Source organism: Neomonachus schauinslandi, chromosome 11, assembly GCF_002201575.2.
Source record: "Neomonachus schauinslandi chromosome 11, ASM220157v2, whole genome shotgun sequence".
Classification (NCBI taxonomy): domain Eukaryota; kingdom Metazoa; phylum Chordata; class Mammalia; order Carnivora; family Phocidae; genus Neomonachus; species Neomonachus schauinslandi.
The window spans coordinates 14,121,945-14,148,733 of NC_058413.1; the positions used below are offsets into that span (position 1 = coordinate 14,121,945).

Sequence of the window (26,789 nt, forward strand, 5' to 3'; positions counted from 1 at the left end):
GCTTTAAATCTGAGAAGACTGAAATCATATCAAGCATCTTTTTTAACCACAGTGGTATGAAACTAGAAATTAATTACAAGAAGAGAACTGAAAAATTCACAAATATATGGAGATTAAACAATATGCTACTGAATAACCAATGGGTCAAAGAAGAAATTAAAAAGAGAAATTTTAAAAATATCTTTGAGACAACAAAACAGAAACACAAATACCAAAATGTACGGGATGTAGAAAAGCACTTCTTTTTTTTTATTTTATTATGTTATGTTAAAGTTGTTTCCATTAACTCTCTACAACTTGGATATCAGCCTCTCTGCATTTAGCAGGAAAAGTTCTCTGCTGCTACAATCATCATCAAGGGAAGAAAAAGAGCCAATTAGTTTTCCGTTCTGTGCAATCAATGATCAGTGCCCGCTTTCTGTGGCCCATGCCCAGTTTTATGGCATGATGCCTTTGGCAACTAATTATACTCTAAGGAGCCGAGGCAAAGAGTGAGGAAAAGTTTGCAAAGAAGCAAATTAATGTCATCCCTCAGGGGGTTTTCAGAGCTGAGTATTCTTTTACCTCTTTCAGATCCCCAGGAGCTGTAGGTAAGTGATTAAAGGCATGATTGGAGGCTGTGAGAATGCTGATGATCCAGAGCTTACAGCTCCAGACTCCTCCTGTAACCATACTGTGCACCCAAACCAGGACTCAACACCTCCCAGCACCTCTGTTAGATCCACAAAACAAGACATTTAGAAGTAGCTGGGTTGCCATGCCAATGCAGGAGCACAGAGGCCATTTCTTTCCCATCTACTCCTTCCCCAAACAGGTGTCTCTGGAAGGGTGGAGGATACCACCATTTATGGAATCCCTGCCAGGTGCCAGGCACTGTGCTAAGCACTTTATCCATTGGCTTGACCAATACGGCACAGAACATCGGTGCTCAGGGATACCCTCAGTTCTCCTCTGCCTCCTGGGTACACAGCTAAATGCTATTTCCCTGTCAGTGGGATGCAGGTGAAAGTGATATATGTCATTTCCACACTTGGCCCATAGAAACCCCCCACACAGTGCCTTCCACTTTCTCTTCCTCATCTGCCAGATAGAAGGTGACACTCTGAATGACCTTAAGAGGTTTGGGTTAAAGGGGATGGAACCTGTACCAGCCTGGGTCTTTGAATGGTACCAGACACATTAAACTGTGGCATGGCTACTAAGCCACTGAGATCTGGGCCTTGTTTGTTACAACAGCAGTTAGTTTACCCAAGTCATACAATCTATTTCACCATCTCGAAAACACAAATTAAATCACATCTTTTACTTATCCAACTAATGGCTCAAGGCACACCTACCTTGTTAACAGAAGTCCACTATCTCCCACATAATGCTGAACCCCATCTCCATCCCAAATTGTCCAAGAACTTCTGAGGAACTCCCAGCCCAAAGGACTCCTGTTGCCAAAGACCATGTGGGAAGAGAGGAATTAAAAATCTGACTAGGCACAGTCTTTGGTCATTGCCATGTAATTGGTCCTGTGTAATCTGATGGATATGGGTCTACTGCCCAGGTCTAGACCTCTGTCATGTCATGGTCACACTCCATATGTGAGCCTCAAGGTCATAGTTCTGTTTGTCCACGCTCACACGCTCAGCTATTGCTCCCCCAAAACACAACAGTCCAGTATGGCTGGATCCAGAGGAGTTTCCAGCCCCAGGGACATGCTGAACCAAATCAAGCCTCCCACACAAACCCTGGCGCTGAACCTACAATCACCAACACTGGTCCCTCTTTCCCTCATGGAGGGCTCTCTTTTGAGGTTTTTAATATTCATTTATGCTGATGGATCATGGTCAATGTTACCACGAACCAGCAAAATAGGTTTCCTTCATTGCAAATCTTAGAGACCAAAAGTTGGGGGTTTTGGCCCTTCCTTCCCAGAAAGCCCCTTGCTCTGTATGAAAATTGTGCATACCAAGAGGAGGCACTTTTTACTCCACCTCAGGAAAAACATCATAATAAGAGGTCCCCACACTTACTGTATCTGCTTTACTAAGCAGGGCGCTCAGTTAACTTCTCAGAATAAAGACATCTACTCCAGGGCGCCTGGGTGGCTCAGTTGGTTGAGCGACTGCCTTCGGCTCAGGTCATGATCCCGGAGTCCTGGGATGGAGTCCCGCATCAGGCTCCCTGCTCAGCAGGGAGTCTGCTTCTCCCTCTGACCCTCCTCCCTCTCATGCTCTCTGTCTCTCATTCTCTCTGTCTCAAATAAATAAATAAAATCTTTAAAAAAAAAAAAGACATCTACTCCAAAGAAACTTCCTGCTTCTGCCTATATAAAGCAGCAACTAGCACTTAATCTTGAATTTTGTACACAGAATCTCATTTAAAGCTATGAGTAAATGCTGTCAGGTGACACAGCATTGTGAGTAAATGCTATTATTCTCACGAAGAACTAGAGGTTCAAAGAAGGGAAGTGGCTTGTCTGCAGGATCACAGCTAGTAGGTGGTCAGCTAGGCCCCAAATCGTGTTTATCTGACTCCAAAGCTTGAAGCAGTTTCTGAGGATCGGGAACCTGGGAGTGGCTTAGGGGGACGGCCTGGCTCAAGGTCTCCCAGGAGGCTACAGTCAGGCTGTAAGCCCTGGCTGCAATCATCTGAAAGCTTGACTGCCTCTGGACACCCTGCTTCCAGACCACCTGCCTGTTGGCAAGAGGCTCAGTTCCTCACCAGGTGAGCCTGTCATAGGGTTGCTCCTGAGAGAACAAGAGAAGCAGCAGAGACGTTTATGACCTAATCGGAGAAGCAACATACCGTCACTTCTGCTGCATTCTACTGGTCACACAGACCAGCCCTGGTACAACGCAGAAGGGGCCCACAGCAGTGTGGGTCCCAGAGAGCAACCATCATTGGGGGCCATCTTGGTTGGAGACCACGTGGGATTCTTTCCACTCTTTTTCTTATCTAAATTTCCTAAATTTTTTTTAAGTAAAGATTTTATTTATTTGTCAGAGAGAAAGAGAGCACAAGCGGGGGGAGGGGAGGAGAGAGAAGCAGACTCCCCGCCGAGCAAGGAGCCCGATGTGGGACTCGATCCCGGGACGCTGCAATCATGACCTGAGCGGAAGGCAGATGCTGAGCCACCCAGGGGCCCCTAAATTTCCTGATTTTTTACCATGAACATACCGTATACTAAATGATAAAGAAAAAAGCTACCGATTGCTGGCAAGGATACTCTTCAACCCTGTTGCTGATTTTTAAGCACTCCCTCTCTGCCTTCTAGTTCCTTTTCCAGTCCTATTTTCCTCCATTGCCTTCCCAACAGTGTAACCAAGGATTGCTTCTTCGGCCCAGTCCTCTGGCACCATCTAGTGGCCACATTCGAAATGGCTGCCCCTGCCAACGTTATTCAACTTTAGGATCCGAGGGTCTACCTACCTGCCTTCAGGAAAAGTGACTTTGATGCCTCGTAAAGCCTAGGATCTCATGTTTTTCCTCAGAAGTCCCAGAGATCTTCCAGTACAGTCCCAAAGGGAGCTGTGAAACCCCAGAAGGGACAGATGGGCTGTGAGAACTTTTGAGAGCAGGGATTAAACCTGTCTCCTCCTTCTACTCCCCAGATGCCAACTAGCCCTCCATCTTGGCAGACCAACATTCAGCCAGGAGCACAAAGGTCCCTTGCTTCCTCCAGCTTTACAGCTCAGAACCTAACTTCCAAAAACTTAACTTTCTCTTTTAACAAACTGCTAGCAGCTGGAGGTAGGTGCTCAAAAAACAGCCCTGGGCTCACACTCATTTTAGAGAACTTTGTAAAACTTGACAAATATATTTTAAAATATGCTATAACTTATTTTTCTCATCAAGGAGAAAAGAATATTAGGTTTTAATTACTTGAGTAGTCATTGAGAGAAATTAGAAAAGTTAGGCAAGTAAAAATAAAAATAAAACCACTCATAATCCCACCATTACATTATTCTGGAGTTGTCTTTCTTCTATGCATTTATCTACTTTTTAAATGGGATTATTCCCTACTTACGGTTCTGTAAATTGCTTTTCTCAAAGTTTACATGTTAGAAGAGCACAGGTTTCTGATGTTTATTTCCAATGATACCTCAGTTTCTTGGCTATACCTGAGTAATCTTTACCAAACTAAGTGCTAGAAGCAGAAAACACTTAAATGTGGGACCATTTTTGCATTTTAGCCTGGTTTTTTAAAAAGTCAGGGACAGAATATGAAGGTTTTTTGCATCCTCCTGCTCACCCAGACCAACAGGGTATGCAGAAACGTTTTGGGACAACTTTGGACTGAACCAAGGCATGAAGACTATGGATGCATTGCCCCACCCAGTGTTGTCTCCAAGCAGAAAGCCTAGGAGGGCTGACTCTATCATAATCTTTAGTGAAGGCCTCTACAATAGAGCTGTAGGCAAATCCTGACTGGTTTCTCTGGTGTGATAGATACCTCCGGGTTCTGTTTATAAATGCCTGGTTAAGAAATGGACCATTTTGGGCTCCTGGGTGGCTCAGTCATTAAGCATCTGCCTTTGGCTCAGGTCATGATCCCAGGGTCCTGGGATCGAGCCCCACATTGGGCTCCCTGCTCAGCGGAGAGCCTGCTTCTCCCTTTCCCGCTCCCCCTGCTTGTGTTCACTCTCTCTTTCCCTCTCTCTCTCAAATAAATAAATAAAATCTTTTTTTTTTAATGCTACATCACAAATGATCCCGAAGTCATAGATTCTCATGGAGTAAATCGTTCTCAGGGATGTGTAGGCCAGCTACGGACCACGGAACATAGGCAGGGCTGGGCCAGGTGTCTCTGCTCCCAGGTGGAGCCCCGGTGGGCTTGGCTAGGGCAGCGCTGCTTCTCACGTATTCATTCCGGGGCTCAGGTTTACAGGGCAGCGCCTGCCCAGGGGAGGTTCTTCCCATAGCAACGGTTGAAGTACCAGAGAGTGAACAAAATCAAGTGAAGTGTCTTATGATCTAGGTTTGGGACTAGTACTGTCACTTCTGCCCATATTCACGGGCCAAAACAAATCATCTGGCCTCATCCTGAGTGAAAGCCGAGGGAGGGGGGTGTATTGGCCCACCACCGTCCTGTACGAAGCCCAAGACAATCACCTGCCTAGCCCTCTGGCTTCATATTGTGCTCCTACCTCCCTTGTCAGCGATGCTCCAGAGACCACAGTCTCCTGACCCCTCTTCAAAGTGCCAAATGCACTCCTGCCTCAGGGCCTTGGCACACCCTGCCACTCTCTCCGATCCTTTCTCATTCAAGATGCAATGTGTCAGCCAGTAGGTTTAATTCCTTTTAAATTCCCTATCTCTCCAATAGGCCCTAAAATCCCACAAGGGCAATGATCATGCCTATCCTGTTCACAAATATATATACCCAGGGCCCACTGCCACCCCATCGATGACCAACACAAATTTAAGTTGATAAATGAATAGCTACCACTTATTGGATATTTCTTGTATCCCAGGCACTATGCTGAGTGTCACAGCAACAAAATTATAACCACACTCATGTGCAAAAAATTGAAACGTCATCTCTTTTCTTACCGAACTTACCTTCAAGCCCCCTCTTTGCCGAATGGCAGAGTCTGAAACATAAGGGTAGGCCCGGAAACTTCCCAGTCGCAGGTGTGATGGCCAGATGACATTTGGCTCAAGACACCCTTGGGAAGATGCCCCCGTAGGGGCCTGAGTCTTTAAACTTCCTCAGCTTTAACAAGAAGACATCAACTGACACCCACCTCTGCTCAGGCATGAGGGCTGTGTTTTCAGCAAGCCCCAGATACTCGACTCCGGACACTCCAGGCAAATTTCAGCTTTCTGCCACCTGATGCTTATCAAAAGCAGGAAGGTCTGTGATTTCCACTCAGTCGTTTGGGGAGGGGAAGAACTAAAGCTCAGGCCTCCAAACTGGGACCTGCACAATTCTTTAGCCCAACATACAGCCATCTGGAAGCATCTTTTTTTAAGGCAAAATACTTTCTAGCTTCAACCAGGAATAATTAAATTGCAATATGCTCCAGATCTGTGTTTTTTGCCTAATGAGAAAAGTAATTACAGCTGTGGCCTTGGGCGGACCTGGACACACCAGCGGTACCACGCCTGGAAAACTGACCTTCGTTCACGCTGCGTTTCACAGTAAACAGCTCAGGAATGTGCTGGAACTGTTACTGGTTATGTTGCAGTTGACAAGCAGGCCAGGTGTTTAGCAGTAGTCTCCAGAGAGTTGGGAGAGGTGAGGAGGATGGGGGGTGAGGGAGAGACAGAGCACATCATGGGCAAGACAGGGTCCTGGAAGAACTCCCCTCCCCCCCCCCCCCCCCCCCCCCCCCACAGTCCCAACAATTGGTGAGAACCCCGGGGGACCGGGGGGGGGGGGGGGGTCCTGTCTCAAGGGCTGTACGTGCCCCATCCTGTGTGGTAAATTCTACCCCTGACTCACATTCATAGGACTTCAGTCCTATTTACCTGCCAAGCGTCTGGCAGGACCCTTCCTTCCAGCCCATGTGATGCCATGTGACCACCATGCAGTTTCCATCCAGAGATAGTGAAGGTAAGTTATGTGCCTGTGTGTGCATGTGGTTACTTAATTTTTTTTTTAAAGATTTTATTTGTCAGAGAGAGAGAGAGAGCACAAGCAGGGGGGTGGGAGAGGGAGAAGCAGACTCCCCGCTGAGCAGGGAGCCCGATGCGGGGCTCCATCCCAGGACCCGGAGATCATGACCTGAGCCGAAGGCAGACGCTTAACGGACTGAGCCACCCAGGCGTCCCATGCATGTGGTTACTTATGTGTAAGTGTCTGGAGTGAGACAGCTTCGGGCAACCACACAGAGTCCTGGAGCTCTTCCCTTCCAGGCTCACCCACCGCGGCCAGGTGCGCTCCCCCTCCCGTGCTGGCACTCCGGCCTCCCTGACACTTTCCCCAGGTAACTCCTGTGCTTTCACGCCCCAACCACCCCCATCGCCTCCTGCGAAAATTCCGAAAACTCCACTGAAGACGCAGCTCAGAAACCAGCACCCCTCATTCTCCTGGAATCCCTCTGAGCTGTGCCTTTAAACCTGCTCTGGCATGTCGGTGAGTTCCCTTTTGTGCTTGCGGCACACAGGCCCCGCCCCCCCTTGCGGGAGGACTTCTGCCGCACACATTCGTCTTTCTCCCGCTGGTGGGCCTGCCGTGCGTGCACTGAGGCTCTCTGAACGGTCTCTGTCCTCCCCACAGCAGGCGCGCGTGGCATGAAAACTTCCTCCTCGGCACAGGTGTGTGCAGTGCTTATTATCGTGTGAAAGCTACGAGTTGGTGCATCAGGGCATGAAATGCTGTTTTCTTTCTATTTTTACCACCTAACACACGAAAGATTTTATTTACTTACGTTTCTGGTCTGTTTCCCCCATCAGAATATCAGCTTCATGAGGGCAAAGCTTTTTGTCCCTTTTGTTTACGGTGGAACCCTCAACCGCTGAGATACAGTGGCAGGTGCATGGTAGACACTGGAAACAAAAACTGTCCAAACTGCTGCAGTATCCCAGCAGTTCTGGGATCCCCCAAATCAATCACAAAAAAATCCTCTAGAACTCCTGGGGACTTGCCTACGGCATGCGTGCTACCACCAAGTGGCGGAAGGGGGGTGTCTGTCCGTCTGTCGACCCAGGTGTCTGACCCTCTGAGTGCGTACACAGCCACGTCTTAGAAGTACACTCACTTCTTGCAAGTCTCCTCTTCACGTAGTCTCCCTGGATGTGTGTTTTGGGCTGAATTATGTCTCCCCAAAGTTCATATGTTAAACTCCTAACCCCAGAACCTCAGAATGTATTTGGAGATAGGGTCTTTAAAGAGGTGAGTACAGTAAACATTAAGTCATTGGGCGGGGGGGGGGGGGGGGGGGGACACACCTTAATCCTTTATGACTGGTATCCAGATAAAAAGAGGAGATTAGGACACAGACCCACATAGAGGAAGACCATGTGAGGACAAAGGGAGAGGGTAGCCATCTGCAAACCAAGGAGAGAGGCCTCAGAAGAAACCAGCCCGCCAGCACCTTGATCTCGGACTTCAGGCCTCCAAAACTGTGAGAGAGTAAGGTTCTGTTGTTCCAGCTTCCTGGTCTGTGGCACTTTGTTGTGGCAGCCCCGCAAACAAAGACAAGGTAGAATACCCAAAAGGGACACGTTGTTGTTAAAGATGCCCCAGTTACACGCCGGCCAGGACACTGCTTCGTAAATGAAATGCTGTGTCCATCAAGTAAAAAGTGGGGGGAAAAAAGAAACAAAGGCACAATGTGTTGACATTTTTTATATTTGGTATTTGTGAGTCTTTTTAAAAAAATTTTTTTCAGGCCTTTTTTTTCCTTAAAAAAAAAAAAAGCAACCAACAGCAATACTCTGTACAAGTATAACAAACATTAGAAATATGCATCATTCCAAAATAGTTACAAGAAAATTACAGTTTTAGAGTCTGTATCAACACATCCTGTTCATATGTGCCCCCAAGGGAAAAAAGCTACAGTATGTCAAACACTTGACGGCTACACAGTCTGAGAAAACTCAGAACTTGGACTTTTGAGGCAAATCAACATCAGTCGCCAAGACTCGTTTAGCTCAATAAGCACAACCCAGCACTGCAAAAGAAAACCAGGTTTTTTCATCTCAGATGAAAAGCAAACATGGATCAGCTGCATATTTGGCCCCCATCCCCCAGGAGCCTCTGACTCGATGAAGCCCAAATCCAGTGCAGTCAAATGTGCCAAAGTCCAGGCAGAGGTCACTACGTGCCCATGGGGAACAGACCCCCAAATGTCATTTTCCACTGGTCCCTGTGTCACCAGGTTTACCTCTGGAGGCAAACGTCCTTGCTCTTGGGAGAAGGTAGCAATGACCCAAATCCCCCAAACCAACTGACCATCAATCTTTCACGGATAACTCATCCCACCCTTGCTGTTTTTCTGTGTGCAACTGGCAAATATTAAAGCAGGGATGATCACACCATCTCCGTGATTCCACTGGACTCCACAACTTTAGTTCACTGTTCCTGGGAGGCTTTGGGACAGGAGCTCAAAAGCCCCTTCTCTTTTCTGTGGCCAACCCCCAGCCCATGTGTCCTTTATATTTACACAAATTATCTTCCCTTTTCAATCACTGTGCTATAAATACCCTCACCACCCCCAGCGGCCCCAAATCCAGCCCTCTTCAGGATGCAAAGAAGCTTCGTGACCTTCGTCTGACCTGCCATGTGGAATCCAGACCTGTCCACCACAAGCCGCCTTCCCAGGATTGGGAATGACATCTGAGAGTGGCTTGCTAGGGCTGCTGCCCATTTCCCAAACCCGTATCAGGCAGAAGGGAGGAGGGTTTCTGGTTTTTTGTGTGTGTTTTTATACAATAGGTTTACAATTACTGTTGCTTTAACCTTTTAAAGGAATTTTTAGAGCCAAGTCCTTCCCTCTGATTTCTCCATGGCAGGGATGTAGGCAGGGCTGGGCAGAGTATCTCTGTTGGACTTGACACGCACACACCCATCCCACTGACTTCCTGACAACTGAAGCAGAGAGGGGTATGGCCCACAGCACTTCTGCCCGGGGCAGGGGCCTCTCGATGCAGTCAGGGAACTCTCCGAGATCTGCGTGCGTCGAGGGGCAGACCAGTGTGAAGGTCTGGAAGCCATCCACCCAAACCTGGCATCACTCAGCAGCATGGCTTCCCTGATGCAGACCTCAAGAGCCGAAGGCCCCCTCTGAAGTCAAGTCCAGAGGGCCCGCCCAGGCCTGTACCACCCATTCCTTTAAGGGCCCGATGCTGAATGAACTGCTTGCCACGAAAGAGAGCAAAGGATTCGGCAAAAAGTGCAATTTCTCTGTGGGAAGGAAGTTCTCCCCAGACGCGACACCGTCACCACCTCTCCTTTTAATCCTTTCAGTACCTCAAAGGGAAAAGGGGGACAAAAGACGTACACGCGCTAAACCTCCGAACTGAATCAAGGGCTTTCGGTTGTGGTTCACCCTTCATAACCCACTAGCATGTCCAGTCAGCTCTCAAAGTGTCAGAGTGAGGAACATGGCAGGGTCAGGAGACGGGCTCCCCCAGGTCAACGGAGACCAGGGCACTCGGAGAAGACCCCGCTCCCGTTTTCACTCGGACACAATGGTCCTAAGTTTACAGCAGGATTTATTACTGTGGAAAATGGCCACAGGATTCCAGGGACTTGGTAATTCCTTCATAAGACCTTATATACTTCATTGCCTATAGGAGGATAAACACAAAACTTCTTCAAAATATAACCTGAGCCACAATATAAAATAAAAAGAAACAAATCCTTTCATGTTAATGCCTTGAGAAGTTTACAGATTATGTACCAATAAAATAAATCCACGTAAATTCTGAAATTCTTGGTGGATACAACACCTGAAGCAAAAAAAAAAAAATTAATCTACATTAAAAAAAATCAAAAGTAATTACAGCAGCAGTATAGTGAAAAGAGGTTTTAAAAATAATTACATCTTTGATACAAATTCAAACTTTGTACACCTCAATTCAAAGGAATGACTGTTTTAAGAGTTTAGTATATATATATACAGTAGATACGGATGTGTGTCACTGCAGATAGACTAAAGCCAGTGGACTCTGAGGGAGGAGGGATTAATCAGACACTGTTTTCACACGGAAGTGTTCACAGATTGCCACGCTTTTAAACAGACACACCCACATATACACGGACACATGGACACACATAAAATGCCAACCTGAGTAAAACATCACTAAAAACCTAGAGCATCATGAATCACTAAGTCACATATTGCACCTTTAAATAATCCTTCTTACCAAATACAGAAACAAGAAAAAGGATAGAACAGGGACAAGAAAAAGGAGATTATGTCACTGTAGGGTTCCTCTGCTTCCCTCCCCACCCCCCCAGAAATTCTCAAGGTGATACCTGGTTTCCACTCTCACTCAACCAATGGGCTGAAAATGTGGCCAACAGAAGTGTCTTTGGGGAAAAGGGAAGGGAAAAGGGAAGAAAGAATAGAGCACAAAACAGGGGAGAGGAGAAGTGGAGGGGGAGAGGGAAGCCTCCTCTAGTCAAATGAGAACAGGAATGTTACTGAGAAGGCTGAATCTTGGATACTAAACTACTGTTTAAATATTCCGTATATTCCAATTATGAGATTCAATACAAAAATAGAGATATCTACTGAGTTTCGCCTGTGGAAGCATAATTCAGAAAAGGCACATGTTCAAATAGAAAACCCAGGCAGAAGAGGCACCACGTACCCCTCCCTACATGATAATCATCCACAATTATGTATTTTCCATCAGCTAGGTTCCAAGATACAGTAGGTAAAAATAGACCTCTGATACTTAAAATATATTCAACCCAACACAATCCTGGCTTTAGCATGTGAATCATATAAAATAGTCTTTTTTAAAAAGAATCTGTTTTGAAAAAGAAAAAAAAATCATAGCTCGCTTTTCCTGGTGTTCCGTAATTCTCTAGAAAAAAACAAAAACAAAAACAAAAAGTGAACTCATCCCATTGGTGATCAGGAATGTCATTGATTAGCTCACCACCTATCCACAGCCCCTGACAGCCCCAACTTCTCATCTGTCATGTCGTACATGTGCAACCTCACACCCTCAAATTAGTTCTAACAAAACAGAACAAAGAATTAAGATATTAGACATATAAAAACATGTCCACATCGGGGCATTTTCCTTTGCTGTGGGTGTGACGGTCTGGGTAACTCCAGAAATGTCTGACTTTGGAATTAGGCGATATAACCATTTGTCTTTCCAAACGCAGTCACGGGTGCAAGGTTTTCATAGATTGTCATTGCGGTTGTGTTCTGGTAGATGAGATCTACTTTTGAGTCCTTCTGGGATCGGATAATATCCAAAACACACTGGTTGAGGAAAACATACTGGTCCTGTAGAAGAGTAAAAGGAGAAAGCAAATGAGCAGCGGTCCCAGAGATTATTAGCACCCAAGGCTATTTTCAGATTACCACCATTCCCCCAAACCCACCGACCCCCCCAGTGAACAGTTCAAGTTGACGTTTATCAAGAGGCCGCCACATTCTGGTGAAATCTGAAACCACAGAGAGCAAGATTCTCATCATCAATCATTCTCAACCAGAGGGACACACTCGCCACACTTCCCCTCCCCAAGGAGGAGCCCCAGAATCTTGGGAAAGAGCAAAGAATGAATGTGGAGGAAATAATGCACGTGTATATTCAAACAAGAAAAAGTCCAACAAGAATTACTTGGTCAGCGAGCATGTGCGGTATAAGGAGTAAACTGTGATTCTTAACAGAGGGGATGGGTTAAGGGGGATAAGCGTGGTAGAGTTAGGTGCGGACAACCCTCAGGCAAGCTTGTCAGAATCTGCAGGTAGCCATTAAAAAGAGGAAGAGGAAGAAGAGGTATATGCTGACACAAAGATATCCATGATGCTTTAAGAGAAAAAAAAAGTCACAGTGCAGCATTACATATAAAACAGGATCCAATTTTTTAAAAATACTCTGTGTTAATATCTAAAATATATAAAGAACCTATACAATTCAACATCAAAAAGAAAAAACAATCTGATTAGAAATTGGGCAGAGGACCTGAATAGACATTTTTCCAAAGAAGATACACAGATGGCCAACAGACCCATGAAAAGATGCTCAATATCTCTCATCATCAGGGAAATGCAATCAAAACCACAATAAGATATCACCTCTCACCTGTCAGAATGGCAGGGGAAAAAAAAGACAAAAAACAACAAGTGCTGGCAAGGATGTGGAGAAAAGGGAAACACTCGTACACTGTTGGTGGAAATGTAAATTGGTGCAGTCACTGTGGAAAACAGTATGGAGGTTCCTCAAAAAAATTAAAAATAGAAATACCATTATGACCCAGTAATTCCACTACTGGGTATTTACCCAAAGAAAACAAAAACACTAATTGAAAAAGATGGATGCACCCCTGTGTTTACTGCAGTATTATTTACAGTAGCCAATATATGGAAGCAACCTAAGCATCCACTGACAGATGAATGGATAAAGAAGATGTGGTATAGATCTACAATGGAATATTACTCAGCCATAAAAAAGAATGAAATCTTGCCATTTGTGACAACATGGATGGATCTAAAGGGTATTATGCTAAGTGAAGTAAGTCAGACAGAGAAAGACAAATATCATAAGATTTCACTTAAACGTAGAATCTAAAAATTGAAACAAACAAATGAAAGGCAGAAACAAACCTATAAATACAGAGAACTGGTGAATGCCATGGTGGGGGGGATGGGCAAAATGGGGGAGGGGAGTGGGAGGTACAGGCTTCTAGTTATGGGATGAATAAGCCAAGGGGGTAAAAGGTACAGCATAGAGAATATAATCAATGGTATTGTAATAGCGTTGTATAGTAAGAGATGGTAGCTACATTCGTGGTGAGCATAACTTATCATACAGACTTGCAGAATCACTATGTTGTACCCCTGAAACTAAAGTAACATAGTGTGTCAACTGTACTAGCCATAAATATACATACATATATATATATATATATATACTGTGTGTGTGTACACATGTGTTTTTCTACAGATGTACATAAAGAAACCTATAATGAGGGGCGCCTAGGTGGCTCAGTCAGTTAAGCGTCGGCCTTCGGCTCAGGTCATGATCTCAGGTCATGAACCGCAGTCCCTCATCGGGCTCCTTGCTCAGCAGGGAGCCTGCTTCTCCCTCTGCCTGCCGCTTCCCCTGCTTGTGCTCTCTCAATCTCTGACAAATAAATGAATGAAATCTTAAAAAAAAAAAGAAGTATTATTTAAAAAAAAACAAACCTATAATGATATATACAAACTGTAAGCACTGGCTACCTCTAGGGAGTAGGATTGGGGAAGAAAAAGTAATAGAGAAAAATATATTCCATATAATCCTGTTTCGTTAGATGTTTTAAGATGAACAAGTTTACAGGGTCCCTGGGAGGCTCAGTTGGTTAAGCATTTGACTCTTGATTTCAGCTCAGGTCACGATCTCTACCCTGCATGGGGCTCCACACTGGGGGCATGGAGCCTGCTTAAGATTCTCTCTCTGCCCCTCCCCCTGCTCCCCCCAACACCTGCTCACACACGCATGCTCTCTCTCTCTCAAAAAATTTTTAAAAATAAAAAATAAAAAGATAAACAAGTTTACATTATTTTCAAACTACAAAAAAAAAGGAACAAGAAAAGAATTTGTAGGCAGGTATAAGATTTCTGTGTTTCTCAAAAGGGGATAAAAGACTGAGTCCTACTCTACATAATTATAGCAGAAAAAAGAAAATCTCTCTTCTGACCAACAAAGAGGTGAATTCCATTCTTTCTACCACAACCGAGCCGCTCACCCCAAAGCACACAATGTACCCAGGCCTCCAGAACATTCCCTGCTAGACTCAAAAACACAGCCCATATTCATGGAGTTCTAAATTGGTACGGGGAGACAGCCTGATACAAAATTAATATTCTGCTCTCATCCCAGTCGAGGCACATTCACCCCTACAGCATCGAGGAAAGCTATTTCCCAATATATTGTTGAGAACATGACTCGAAAACAATGTTTTTCAGAACATTTCAGGGAAAGCCGAATCCAATAGTCTTACCCAACTGACACTGTAGATATTAAGCATTCATCGTCTCAATTGGCCAGCCCCCCTATAGCTATGATAATTGACGTTGTGTAATATTTGCTCGGCTGGGTGAGGATAAACAGCCTATTAACACAGCAACATTACGCCATTTCATTCACATCGTTAACATCTGAAGAGTCCATTCATGAGCTTATTTTAAGGATGGTCAGACCTTCTTAGAAACAAAGCATGATAATACCAGCTTTATGAGTTTAAAACCCAGAAGCCAAAGTTCAGATTATTTGATGAGTTAGTAACCTCAAGGTAGGGAGTCCTGACATTATCATGGTTTGTACTATTCCGTTGCTGATATCAGTTGCCACCATCTCTCTAGATCAGATCATTCAATCACACATCAGTTAAGGATGTTAAAGAAATCCAGTGTTACTTCACAGCCCAGAGCCAGAAAGATGTAGAAGGGTGAAATCTTTTAACTCAAGTATGTGACATGATGCAACGTTTTAAAAACGGACTGGAAAAGCAGCCTGCCAAACACAGAGCTTGGCCTCACCTCTGTTTGCACCATTAAAGGCCTGTGCATTCGAAGGTCATACACAATCCCATACACATCCACCGTGTTCTCATTCTCTATCTGGTAGATAAGACGATCAATGGCAATGAACGTGCCTGTCCTTCCAACCCCAGCACTGAAGAGAAAAAGAAATGAGCACATCACCATGGGTTACTCTAATGTAAAACTCTCAAATGTCCCCACTGTACATGTATCTTGCTCTCCCCCACTATCAACGCCCAGGGTCATTAAACATTGGCTCAACTGAAATCTTGGCAAGTCGGAAGGCATTAGCTTGGGATTGGGACCCAAACCCTAAAGTTCATTTTGAGTCAAATGCCACAAATAAAACATGTTGCTAGAGCTTCTTGAATCTCAGTTTCGTTCAAGTTACCATAATAACCTACGATGGCAAGTTTCATCAACTTATTCCCCACAGGACAACAAAGCCCCTCTTTTCTTCTGTCCTAAATTAATTTCTTTAGCTTAAAAGCTAGTGTCTTATTGTTCTGGGGGGGAGGGTAAACTCTTTCTGTAAAGGATCAGATAATAAATATCTTTGGCTTTGCAGACAAAATGGTCTCTTCCTGCCATTATAGCAAGAAAGTAACTATAGACAATACATAAACAAATGAGTATGGCTCTGTTCCAATAAAACTTTATTTACAAAAACAGGCAGCCAAAGAGCTTGTGGTGATGGTTTCACAGGAGTATATACCTCCAAACTCATGAACTTGTATACATTAATTTATATACAGTTTTTGTATGCCAAAAAATATTCATTAATAAATAAATAAAATGAATTAGAACTATGTGTTCCAACTCTGTTAAGTAACAAACCAAAATGCTGAATGAAGAAAGGAGGTTGCAGAATGATGTATATATCATAAAATATGGTAAAAGTTTAAAGCTATATAAAACCCATAGATATATATATGAAATAAAATACAAAAGCACGCAAAGGAATGATTCAGATCCACTTTAGGACCACATTTAACTGTGTAAGAAGGAGACTGATAAGTAGAGGCTTTATATCTGTAAGATCTTATTAACAAAAAAAATACATGACCTCACATTATACTTTATTAGATTATTACTCTCTATTTTTGTAAGGTTGAAATATTTTAGTAGAAAATGTTATAAATAAGAAATAAATTACAATACATTGTAGTTTTAAAAAAAATAGAGGCAATCTACCAGATCTGGCCCATGGATTATAGTTTGCCAACCCCTGTTCCAGTCCCTGGTCCCTTATCCAAACCCTTCTTGAATTTGCAAACACCTACTGCATTCCCTTGCATGCCTTCCTTTTCAAATGGGACATTTGAAATGTCACATGTGGAGTGCCATCTGCATACCTGCAATGAACCAGAATGGGTGACTCAGGAGGACTCTGCTTCATGTAGTCACGAACAAGGTACCGAAAGTTGATGAGCAGGTCAGTGGTGTCAGGAACACCGTGGTCCGGCCAGGAGGTAAAATGGAACTGTCGCAGAGGGTGACTCTCACTTGTCTGGATCTAAAAGCCAAGAAAAGAGGTGAGCGTCCGAGAAGGCCAAGTGAAATGGAGCTGTCCCTGCATGCTGAGCCGCATGGGACGGCTGACAGGTGGCTGAACAGGAGTGGTTACAACTAAGAATTGCAACTTCACATTGGTACAACAGCTGATAAAGTGCTTGCCCAGACTGTGACGTGCTCATCCAATCCCACAATATGCCCAAGGAGGAGGGGTTTTTATCCTCCTCTAAAGATTCCGGAAAGGGAAGCGACTCCCCCACACTGAGCTCAGACACAGCACAAGTGCTTCGTCCTCTGACCCTGAGTTCAGACCTTCCTTTCCTACCTACTACAGATGCCCGCCAGTCATGTACTCACAGTCTTAGAGCTACACCTCCTTAGAGCTTCAGGAAGCCCATCCCTGAGCCCACCTGGGAATGTCATCAACCAAAACACCAAAAATGAATTACACCGATACAGCTCTGATCATAAGAGCCTTTGGGGAAAGAGCTGCCTCACAAACCACATGCCTTCCGGAGAGTCTCATGAAGCAGCAGATAACTAGTGAGCACTAAGTATTTAGAATTGCAGGAGTTTGAGAAAAGGAACACCCCCCATTAAAAAAAAAAACACACATCTATGGGCGCCTGGGTGGCTCAGTCATTAAGCGTCTGCCTTCGGCTCAGGTCATAATCCTGGGGTCCTGGGATGGAGCTCCGCATTGGGCTCCCAGCTTATTGGGAAGCCTGCTTCTCCCTCTCCGGCTCCCCTTGCTGGTGTTCCCTCTCTCGCTGTGTCTCTCTGATAAATAAATAAAATCTTAAAAAAAAAAAATCTATTTCAACATGAGACAGACAATAGAAAGTGGATCTTGTTGTAACAGAGCTATGACACAGACTGGTTTCCTACCACAGACCAAAACAGGTACCACCCAAGCTGGACCATTCCTGTCCCATTTCAGCTGTGCTCATTATGCCCAGCCCTGGACACTGACCTCAGCCTCACACCTACAGCTAGACTGTAGGTATTTCCATCTCCTTTATGAAAGCCACCTTTTGAGGCTTATTTTTTTAACATATATACATTACAAAAGCAGTGCATTCACATTGTTCAAAATATGGAAAAGAGTAGAGAGAAAAGGCAGAGTGAGGGAATGGGTACTGTGAAATCTCATACACACAAAGGTGACATTCACAAATTTAACCAAAAGTATTCATCCAAAGAAGGAAAGCAGCTGTGTGAGATGAGCAGACAGGCAGGGGTAGGGGGAGGTCAGACTTTTCAGCATTATCTCTGCAGAGGGGCCAGGGGGCTCAGGTTAGGGGTGACAGTCAAAAGAAACTTTTAGTTCTATCTGCTGTGGAAGTTCCCACTTTTTTCTTTTTTTAAAGATTTTATTTATTTAGTCAATCAGAGAAAGACATGTATCATATGACCTCACTGATACGAGGAATTCTTAATCTCAGGAAACAAACTGAGGGTTGCTGGAGTGGTGGGGGGGTGGGAAGGATGGGGTGACTGGGTGATAGACACTGGGGAGGGTATGTGCTATGATGAGCTCTGTGAATTGTGCAAGACTGTTGAATCACAGATCTGTACCTCTGAAACAAATAATGCAATATATGTTAAGGAAAAAAAAAGAAGATAGCAGGAGGGGAAGAATGAAGGGGGGGAAATCGGAGGGGGAGACGAACCATGAGAGACGATGGACTCTGAAAAACAAACTGAGGGTTCTAGAGGGGAGGGGGATGGGAGGATGGGTTAGCCTGGTGATGGGTATTGAGGAGGGCACGTTCTGCATGGAGCACTGGGTGTTATGCACAAACAATGAATCATGGAACACTTCATCTAAAACTAATGATGTAATGTATGGGGATTAACATAACAATAAAAAATTAAATATTAAAAAAAAGATTTTATTTATTTGCCAGAGAGAGACACAGTGAGAGAGGGAACACGAGCAGGGGGAATGGGAGAGGGAGAAGCAGGCTTCCTGCAGAACAGGGAGCCCGATGCAGGGCTCGATCCCAGGACCCTGGGATCATGACCTGAGCCAAAGGAAGACGCTTAACGACTGAGCCACCCAGGCGCCCCTGTGTTCCCACTTTTAAAAAGGAAAATATATTCGTGCATCTTGTGTAATTAAAAAGGAGTCTTAGGGGGAAAAAAAGTAGTATTTTACTAAATGCCATGTGGTATCCTGGAATCATTCGATCCTGGAACAGGAAAAGGCTTTAGTGGAAAATGTGAAATCCAAACGAAGTCTGGAGTTTAGTTAACAAAAATGATAACATCGTGGTAATTTTGTTTAAATGATGTGGACAAATCCACCCACGATCCCCCTCCCGCAAGGGGATTCCCCTCCCCAAGCACTGAAAGCAACTGAGGATAATCCGGTCTGTTTAAAATGGGTGAAATCTATAGAAATAAGCATATTATGAGGGTTTCTCAAGCACTGTGAACTGCATCAGTGTGTGATAACAGCTTTCACAGTACCTCCAGGGGAGGAATTGAAATATTAATTGAAGCCAGGACCTCTGAGACACAGCAATCAGTAAAGAATTAACACTTAATATACTATCCTGTATCCATAACTTATGGACTCCTCAAGGATCATTCTTGTAAATGAGAACCTAACCCACCAACCCCCCATAAAAGTCAACTCCACTGAATCTACTCCCAGGCTTTTCTTTAGTGCATTATTCGCAATATGCATAAAATTTTATCTCCTGGTATGTTTCACTTAATTGCAATCTCACGTCTCCCCTTGGTAATTACACATTCTACGCAGCCATCACTTCTAATAGCTAAATAATGATACACTGACTAGATAACCTATAGTTTAGTTATCTATTCTCCGAAAGCTAGATATTTGAACGGGCTCCAAATCTTCCCTCCATTATAAATAATGCTGAGATTCCTCTTTGTGAATAATAAGTCTTGTCCTATATTTCAGATTATTTCTTTAGGACAGACTCTCAAATGTGGAACCACCAGATCAAACGAGAATGGTCATTTTTATATTTTTGATATAAACAGCAAAGGGTTATACCAATTTACATGCCCACCAAAAGATATCAATGTAGCTTCATTGCCTCTATTTCTAAACACCCTTAAGAAAAAGGACACATAATCTGTCTTCCTGCAGTGCCTACATCAGGTAATTGGATTTTTTTTTTTTTTTCAGAACTTTTGGGGGGTGAGGCCATGCGTATATGCCCAGAAATCCTATTAATGTAACTACTCTCATAAACTGCTCCCAACTGCAAATTGCCACTCCTGATGTCAGATTTGCAACCAAATAATCCAAAAGAGCCTCCGTTTATAACAAAAACTCTATAAACAAGTCACCTGAAAGTGGAAGTTAACAGTTGCTGCTGCTGAGCCATGCTCCCAAGATTCATCTCATTCAGGAATAACGTGCGATTAACAAAAACAAAAACAAAACAAAACAAAACACCAGACTGATAAAAACAGAGCACAAGCTGGTGGTTGCCAGAGGAGAAGTGGGTCAGGGGATGGGCGAAAGAGGTGAAGGGGACTAAGATGTACAAACTCCCACTTACAAAATATATAAGTCCCGGGGATGAAGGGTACAGCATAGGGAATAGAGTCAATAATGTAGTCATGACGTTGTATGGTGACAGATGGTGACTACACTTACCACAGTGAGCACTGCGTAAAGTATATAATTGTTGGGTCACTATGTTGTATGCCTGAAACTAACATAATATTATATGTCAACTACACTTCAATGAGGAAAAAAAATAAATAACATGAACTTCCTCTTAAGAAAGTAAAGCTAAGGGGCGCCTGGGTGGCTCAGATGGTTAAGCGTCTGTCTTCAGCTTGGGTCATGATCCTGGGGTCCTGAGATCGAGCCCCGCATCGGGCTCCCTGCTCAGTGGGGAGCCTGCTTCTCCCTCTCCTTCTACTGCACCCCCTGCTTGTGCTCTCTCACTCTCTGTATAAAATAAAGAAATAGAAATCTTTAAAATAAATTTAAAAAACACGTATTTAAAAAAAAAGAAAAAAGTAAAGGTAAGGGTTGCTTTAGAGTGTATGTAGATAGTTTCATTTTGTAAAAAGAGAGCAAAAGTATTTTTTGATGCATAAAAAAAAATACTGGTTAATATCAACCTAAAAATATCACCCCCAAACTAATATATGGTCCTCTTATCTGAGACCTATCCATCTGGCCTCTTACTTACATTTTTCACCGTGAAGTCTCTGATGGTCCACTCTGGAAGAACAACTTCTGATGTCATTGCCACCATTATGTCCCCATAGTCCTGAGCCTGCTTGGAGGGCCAGTACTCCTCACATTTGGTCTAGAATAAAATTGCCATTTTTATATAAAAAGTCAAAGGTTGCACCGTCTGCCATCACTAAAGCCTCCCAAGGGAAACCGGATATTGAAAACTGGTGTCAGAGGCTGGGTTGGCCCTTTAGTTGGGTTCTGTTTGACTCCAAAGATTGTTTTTTTAATTTAGAATTATTGCCAACTCTTTTAAGATTGGGAGGTTTCTCATAAAAATCCAGATTTCTGGCTTCTCTTGAGAACTCAGAAGATCTGGCCCACCCTGAGCCCCCATTTCTGCATGAAAATGGATTTAGAGCAGAAGAGCCACTGTCCCTTCTCTGAGGACACAGTCCCAGCCAGCTCCCTTTGGCCCCGACAGCAGCCAGCCCACAACTGTCCACCGAACTAAACTCAGACTGACCCATAACCCCATGCAGCTAGAAGAAATGAGGACTTTCCCCGATACTTTTAGACCCACACTAATTACAATACAAATACAGACACCAATAAAGAGAATCAAATTAAATCACTCCGGGTCTTTGATTTCTATAAATCGGTGGGCAGATGTAAACAGAAATAAAAATCAGGAAACATCTGCTCTCCAAGAATATCTGAATCCCTAATTTGGCAAACGACTTAATACACACACACACACACACACACACACACGTTTTCCCCCCTCCTCCCCCCTTTTCCGAAGTGTGCTCACTGCGGGTGGCTTCCAAACCTGATTATCGGACTCACCCCTGGGAGGTCTGTTTTGCTTTAAAAACAGATGCCCGGACCCCACCTCCAGAGCTTGTGAGTCTAGCTGGGGACGCGTATTTGTTAAAAAAGATCCCAGTTTCTAGACCACTGCTTCCAGAAAGAACACAGGACTTGGAGACACAATGACATGGAGCTGATGCTCTCAGCTCAGGCTCTTCCCAGCTGGGTGTCTGTTGCTACCTTGTGGGCAAGTTCTTAAACTCTCTGAGGCTCCGTTTCCCCATCTATCCAATAATTATAGAGGAGCGTTGTCATAGGAAAGAAATAATATAAATGGAGTAAGTTCACTGGCTCCCTTCCCTTTGCACCCAGAGCCAGTAAATCCACTTCTCTCCTGCCTTAAGATAAACAACAACCCATCTAAATTCATCTTCTTCGTGTTCCCCATTAATTTAACTACATGATTTTCATCTAACGGATATCTATGAGAATGTTCCATGGGCAAGGCCCTGGGCTCAACGGCACCATAAAGTTTATTTGCATTCATAAACAAAGTTCTTCTGTTTGCGAGACAGCCTGTTCACTGGATGCAAGGAAGTGAAGCAGAACACAAACTTCTGTGTCACAAGCCATGTGAAGACGGGAACCACCTGTTACTGCTCATTGTTATCTTTCCCTCTCCCAGCCCCAGCGCCTAGCACAGCACCTTACACATCCTTGGGGCAGGACAGACAGCTGCTAAATTAAAGTGAAATGAAGAATATTAAAAGGGGAGAGCGGAGACTTATCTGGGGAGGAGTCTGAGATCTGGGGTAGAGGAAGGGTTCCAGTGCTAAAAATTAGGTTTGATCACCAAGCTAGTCGAATCGCTCATCTCCCGGATGAAGATGCTGGCTGATTAGAGACACAAAGGGCCCCCATTCCCAGCACTGAGACAACCGGAGCCCCAGGAGCTTTGCAAGGAGCTAACCCCACTCCCGCGACTTGTAACTCTAGCAACAGTGACCTCGTGAATAGAGAACATTGATGTTTATCCACAAAGGAAGGTAACGATAAAATACTTAAAAAAAAAAAAAAAAAAAGATATGTTTAAACTTTTCTCTTAGAGGAGAAAAAGACAGAAAACAAGTTTTTAAGAATAGAGGTGCTGGTGTTTTGGGGGAGTGTTTTCTTTAAAAAGATAAATGCTGGGCGCCTGGGTGGCTCAGTCGGTTAGGTGACTGCCTTCCGCTCAGGTCAGGATCCTGGAGTCCCGGGATCGAGTCCCGCATCGGGCTCCCTGCTCAGCAGGGAGTCTGCTTCTCCCTCTGACCCTCCTCCCTCTCGTGCTCTCTGTCTCTCATTCTCTCTCTCACAAATAAATAAATAAAATCTTAAAAAAAAATAAAAATAAAAAATATAAATAAATAAAAATAAAAAGATAAATGCTTAAGATACCCTTTCACCACAGTCAAAATGAATGCATTAATTTTATTTCATAATTTAAATAAAAGATACTTACCCTTCCCTGTTCGACACATTTGGTCAACATAACAATGGCATATACATTTTTCTCCCAAACCATACGCCAGAAATCTTTCAAAGTGTTGGGCAAAGGCCCTTGTGTGGCAATAAAATCTTTCTTGGAATGGTAGCCCTAGAAAATGGAAAGCAACCCAAATTCAGTGTCAAAGACACAAGGAGGAGCCCTGAAGATTTCATTCGAACAAGCGGTGCTCTGAGCTCATCTCTCCCACTTACGGGCATGTAGTTGGCATTGACGTAGTCGTCAGCTGAGTGGGTCTGGACGGAAAGCTTGACACGGGAAATATCATCTATGGCATTGAGAGAAAAAAGGTCCTCATTAGAAGCAACTGTGTGAGGAGAGTTACATACAAGAAAGAAAAGTATAAAATGGCAACACAGGGGCTCCTGTCACATCCTGAAGGTGTGACACGTAGCATTTTATGGAGATGACCTTCCTTGACCCTTAGAGTCAGCCCAAGTGACTGGCACAGAGGAGTCAGGCAATTACCCAGCAGAGCTACTCAGCAGCAGAGCCAGGATTCAAACCCGGCCAGCCTGGAGCCAGGGGCCAAGCTCCTCATCATGCCAGACCTCCTTCTTGGACAACACCAGCCTACTGCTGTTAGCATGCTTGGGTGTGTGTCATGAGCCACAGGATGCACTGAGCAATTTTATTTATTCCTCAAAACCACCCTACCAGCTTTTGTGTCCATTTTACAAATGAGGAAACTGAGGGTCAGCGAGATGAAGCACTGATGTCTGGTCAAGGGCACTCGGAATTCAAATCTAGTGCCCTTTCCACGAGGGAAAGGTTTGTATACTTTCTCTATTCTCATAAAAATGTCATTACAAAAAGACAGTACTGAATTCAAGAATGAACTGAATATGTAAGACTACTATGGGTGGGAAGATCTAAAACACAAAGTCCTTGTGCTTTCATCTTAAAAATGCACACACAATTTATCAGTTGCGTATAAACACTACAAAAAAAAAATGCACACACAAGCCTGCCCAACTCAAGAAATGAAATAATAAGGTTAGAATTTCAAATGTCAGGTGGAGAAATCAGCAGCACCACCTGCATTTCCCTGTCTTTGACTACATACCATCTCATCCTCCCCTGGACAAAATAACACGACAGTTCTAAACTCAGTGACCAACATGAGTTTCAGCCCAAAACTTTCCCAAACCCTGGATCTGAAAATCTCTGCAACATTCACAAGAACAGGCCAATGATCCTGAGTTAACCGTGGATGGGCAGTGCTGAGGCAGATCCCACCAGCCTGATTTTGAAAGCATTTTTCCTGGAACAAGGGTCAATGTCTGCTGTCAATACAAGGAGGGATGGTAGGGGGCATGAAGAGAAAGAAGGCAGAAGCTAAAAAATCCTGAATCTAAACAGAAGTTAATGTTTTAGACCGGAAAAGAAAAACACAGCTTCAAAGAAAAAAGACAATGTCTCTAAATGTCCTCATGGAAAAATTATCAGCAGAGCCTATAAATTACAGCAAAATCAGAACACAGCTGCAATCTATTGATAACTTCTTCGTGCCCTAATTCCCACCCAAAAGAGAGACCACAAAGAACTTTCTGTGGAGGAGGGTTTACATGTCATCTCAATGGATGATGTGATAAATAATTCTCATTTTAAACCCAGTTTGTTGTTATCCCCGTCCATTAGGCAGACATTGTTACTTCTCAATATGTGAAGTCAAATACAAGTCATATTTAGCTGTGGAATGCACTCATCAGCCCACCAGAGATGTATCTGGACAAGCAGAAAGCGTTCCTCCCTGCCTGTCCTCCTCCTACTCCCTTCCTTTCTGGAACAATATTAGCTAAAATAAGGGGCTTTAAGATAGAGGGGATAAGAGCACAGACTCTGGCCCTTTCCCTGAAAGAAATGATAGACCAAATCCAAAGCCTGGCCTGCCATGGCCATCTGGGTGGCTCTGGACCAATCACCTAGCTACGCTGTGCCTCATTTTCCTCATCTGCAAAACGAATATTCTACTGCCTACTTCATGAGGTTCTCCTCAGGACTGGATTCAATGCAATATGCCTAAATACAGGGCTTAGCACCCCGCAGGGGACTCAGGAATGACTGTGGACGTGGCTAGTCAGCATCTTGATCCCACTCCCCTCCACTGTTAGAGGTGCAGCGGCCAATGACAGAGGAAAGGGAAGATTGTGTGGAAAAAAACAACTTACAGGGCAGAACATTATTATAGCGATTCTTTCCTCTATTCTCAGCCAGTTCTGCCGCATATTTAGGTAGACTAATTCCAACGAGCTTCAGATCCTGAAAACAAAACAAATGAGTTGTCTGTTTATTTAGTGCCCGGATATTACTTACACTGAGCACAGAGCATGACAGAACAAAGTGGGAATGCAGAGGTGTTCGGGGTTAAACTGTGTCCACCAAAAAGATAAGCTGAAGTTCCAATCCCTGGGACCTGGGAATGCAGCCTTGTTGGGAACTTTGGTCTTTGTAGCTGTCATCAAAAGAAGATGAAGTCATCCTGGAGTAGGGTGGGCCCTTCATCAACAGGACTGATGTCCTTGTAACAGGAGAAGGGACACCAAGATACAGACACACGGGGGGAGCTGGCCATGCTGAGATGAAGGCAGGCAGAGGAGTTAGGCTCCCACAAGTCAGGAATGCCTGGGGCTTCCAGAAGCTGGCCGAAGCCCAGCAGGATCCTCCCCTAGAGGCTTCGGACAAGGCACAGCCCTGCCAACACCTTGATTTTGGACCACTGGCTTCCAGAACTGTGAGAGGATAATTCTCTGTTGCTCGAAGCCCCCCAGTCTGTGGTGCTTTGTTATGGCAGCCCATGGGAACTAACACAGAGGTTCAACTGCAAGAGAAAGGATAGAAGGCAAGAAATCCTTGCCCTCAAGGAGCTTACAACCTGGGAGGGGGGCGTAGGTGAAAATAACTAACGTTACAATGAGGCAGAACTAAATAAATGCTGGACATCGGTGACAATCAACATGTCACAGATGAAACAGACCCAAAGACAGAGAATTTACGTCCTCCTGAGCTGTGCTTTGAGTAGGTTGAATGGCAGCCCCAAAAAAAGCAGGCCCACGTCCTAACTCCCGCAACCTGTGGCTGTGAGCTTCTTTTGGAAAAGAGTCTTGGCAGATGGATTTAAGTTGAGAATCTTGAAGAGAGGTCATCCCCGATTCTGTGGGTGGGCCTCAAATCCAGTAACAAGTGTGCTCACCCAAGACACCCCTAGGAGAGCCACAGAGGGGAGGAGGAGGCCACAGAGCGGAGACGCAGCCCCAAGCCACAGAACACCTGGAGCCACCCACATCGGAAGAGGCAAGGAAGGGGTCCCCCCCCACCGAGAGCTGGAGGGAGCACTGGTCTGCTGACACCTGACTTTGGACTTAGTAGAGCCTTAGTCTTAAGCCACCAGTTTGTGGTGATTTGTTATGGCAGCCATAGGAAGCTAATGCAAATGGTGAGGAGATTCGACCAAGGCAGAGACAGCAGTAGCAGAGGTGTGCGGAGGGCGGCAGGGCAGGGCAGGGACGGCAGCAGGGCAGGGCAGGGAGGGCAGCAGGGCAGCATGGGGAGGGCAGCAGGGCAGGGCAGGGAGGGCAGCAGG

At 44.5% G+C, this 26,789-nt stretch overlaps 1 protein-coding gene across 1 annotated transcript in view; it reads right to left on the reverse strand.

Annotated features, from left to right (window-relative positions):
• Window positions 1-10,877: 10,877 nt before the first annotated feature.
• The window catches only part of PTPRJ (protein tyrosine phosphatase receptor type J), a gene marked incomplete at its 5' end in the record, with an annotated part of 46,120 nt that continues 30,208 nt past the window's right edge, over window positions 10,878-26,789 (reverse strand). Inside the window, 7 exons of the mRNA XM_021685188.2 lie at window positions 10,878-11,912; window positions 15,153-15,288; window positions 16,511-16,671; window positions 20,861-20,980; window positions 23,162-23,296; window positions 23,401-23,474; window positions 25,378-25,468. Of these exons, the coding sequence (XP_021540863.2) occupies window positions 11,754-11,912; window positions 15,153-15,288; window positions 16,511-16,671; window positions 20,861-20,980; window positions 23,162-23,296; window positions 23,401-23,474; window positions 25,378-25,468 (876 nt within the window). The remainder of the gene's footprint in view (window positions 11,913-15,152; window positions 15,289-16,510; window positions 16,672-20,860; window positions 20,981-23,161; window positions 23,297-23,400; window positions 23,475-25,377; window positions 25,469-26,789) is intronic.